Genomic DNA, 2,033 nt, shown 5'->3' on the forward strand with positions numbered 1-2,033 from the left:
GCAACTTTCTTCTTCACAAAAAGTAAACAAAAACAGAGCAGTGTCAGATTTTAGCGGTTGTAGGATTTCTTCATTGATATACATGACTGGTTTGGACATCGCCTGTTAGCCGCTAACGCGAGTGAGGCTCCTGCAGGGGCCGTTACTACATGGTGAGTCTGTCCACGAAACCAGGCTGTTCCAATGCGGTATGAGCAGGAATCACAAAAATGATCGCAGCGCCTTTATTTCTTACCCAATTTCGATAAATATATTTTAAATTAAAGCTGCTGATGTTTGTAAGTAGTCTCCTTTGAAATAAATCCATAAACAGTTTGGTTTCTATCAGCAGCTGCAGAGTGCCACAGCAATGAGGACTTAAGCAGATAAGCAACTTTAAAACATTTATATTCTGCTTTCCCTCCTTTTTTGTGTCGGCACGCAGAGCCACTGATATGTCAACCAACACAACATCTTTGTTAATCCGCAGAGTAGAGAGCAATATATTGACCAGAATGTCCTGCACTGTAGCTAACTTCCTGCTTTTGGAACGGTCTCTAGTCAGGTTGCATTCAGACGGATTTTCTACCGTTTTAGAGTCCACTTCAACCGCTCCGAGACCTAGGTTTTCAGGCAGATCAGAGTTCGGTTTTTGAGTCCGTTTTGGAATTCAAATTTGCATTCAGACCTCCCCAAAAACTCGGAATTCCTAGACAAACGGATTAGAGTCTGATTCAGAACTGTCAGAGAATAAAATCAATTTAACTTCTGGCTCGTTGTATTCTCTTGTCCTCCCGGATTCAGTCATGCCATGCGTGGAAACAAAAACCACACAGAGATAACAGTCAGTGCTCCACGCCCACATTGTCAGAGTTTATTCCAACATTTAACCCTTGTATGTAGAAAGGGGTCCAAAAAACATGGTTAAAATGTACCATGTTAAAAACGTGGTAAATTAAGATGCTACTGATTAAGTTTTCTGAAGATAAAGATAATTAAAATCACCTGAATAAAACAAATGTGACATTAATGCTTTTCAATGTTCTTGAATTTTAGAAAGATTTTAGTAAAGTTAGATCATTAACTCACATTCACAAATGTATTTCACCTCCAGGTACTTGTAGGTCCCGACACAGGGATCTCCAAACACAGAGCTACTGACAAAGACAGGGCACAGAAATTGTCCCTCACACCTGTGGATTCAGATCAAAGTCAGTTTCCAAGAAATTGTGTCTTGATGTTTCTTAGATTTATTTATTCATGTCCAGGTTGAAAAGCCTTTAGGAAAAACTGAAGCTCTGTACCTCTGAACCACTAAATTTGTCTTCATAGCACAATCAGTATTCTTTGTCTGGTCGTCAGGTATCCCATTGGAGCACGTCGTCTGATCGCTACGTCCATATGTAGCACTGATCACAGTGATAGGCTCATTTTCTGTTGGAAGACAGAAGAAGAAATGTTGGAAAACTGAATGTATTCATGGTGTAACGGTCCAGAACAAAACCAGTAAAACCAGTGACTTTACCACACACTAATCCAGCCATTGATTCCTCACATGCCACAACGGATCTTATTGTTGGGGATGACCTAGGCTCTGTTAAATGAGATTCAGATCATATTAATGTCAGACACTGAAAGGTTCAGCTATGCATGATATAATGCAAAATTTATGTTTCGTAATTTTAGATTCAATAATCTTGTCTTCATGCTAAAACCTGCAAAACTACCTATTGGTTTTTGTAAACCACGTTCTGCCTGTTAAAAAAAACAAAAAACAAAATTAATCTCAAATGGAAATGACAGAGGATTTTTACTTCAAGCTTCTTGGAGCTGAAAGCATCAGATTAAAATCTGGTTACCAACTGAATGACAAGGAAACTATAACTGCTGAATAAACCCAGTAAAATAATGTTTTTAACAACAGACATTCAGACCACAAAGAGAAGAGAAGGATTTCACTCACATTGATTTCCAGGATGGATCCACAAAGGAACAAAGTAAAAAGGACGAATTTCATCTGTATGAAAATAGGAAACATTCAGTTACTGTGAGAT

At 38.6% G+C, this 2,033-nt stretch overlaps 1 protein-coding gene across 1 annotated transcript; it reads right to left on the bottom strand.

Annotated features, from left to right (window-relative positions):
• Positions 1–551: 551 nt before the first annotated feature.
• On the bottom strand, positions 552–2,003 carry LOC106944190 (L-rhamnose-binding lectin CSL3-like). The gene is made up of 6 exons (XM_015027409.1): positions 1,943–2,003; positions 1,707–1,734; positions 1,505–1,573; positions 1,284–1,413; positions 1,065–1,172; positions 552–564 (listed from the first exon to the last, which is right to left on the bottom strand). Exons 1-6 carry the CDS (start codon positions 1,994–1,996, stop codon positions 552–554), a joined length of 402 nt encoding a protein of 133 aa, XP_014882895.1. The 5' UTR covers positions 1,997–2,003.
• Between the last annotated feature and the right edge of the window lie 30 nt (positions 2,004–2,033).

Source organism: Poecilia latipinna, unplaced genomic scaffold (genome assembly GCF_001443285.1).
Source record: "Poecilia latipinna isolate Pla-1442-1.1 unplaced genomic scaffold, P_latipinna-1.0 Scaffold7311, whole genome shotgun sequence".
In the NCBI taxonomy this organism is placed as follows: Eukaryota; Metazoa; Chordata; class Actinopteri; order Cyprinodontiformes; family Poeciliidae; genus Poecilia; species Poecilia latipinna.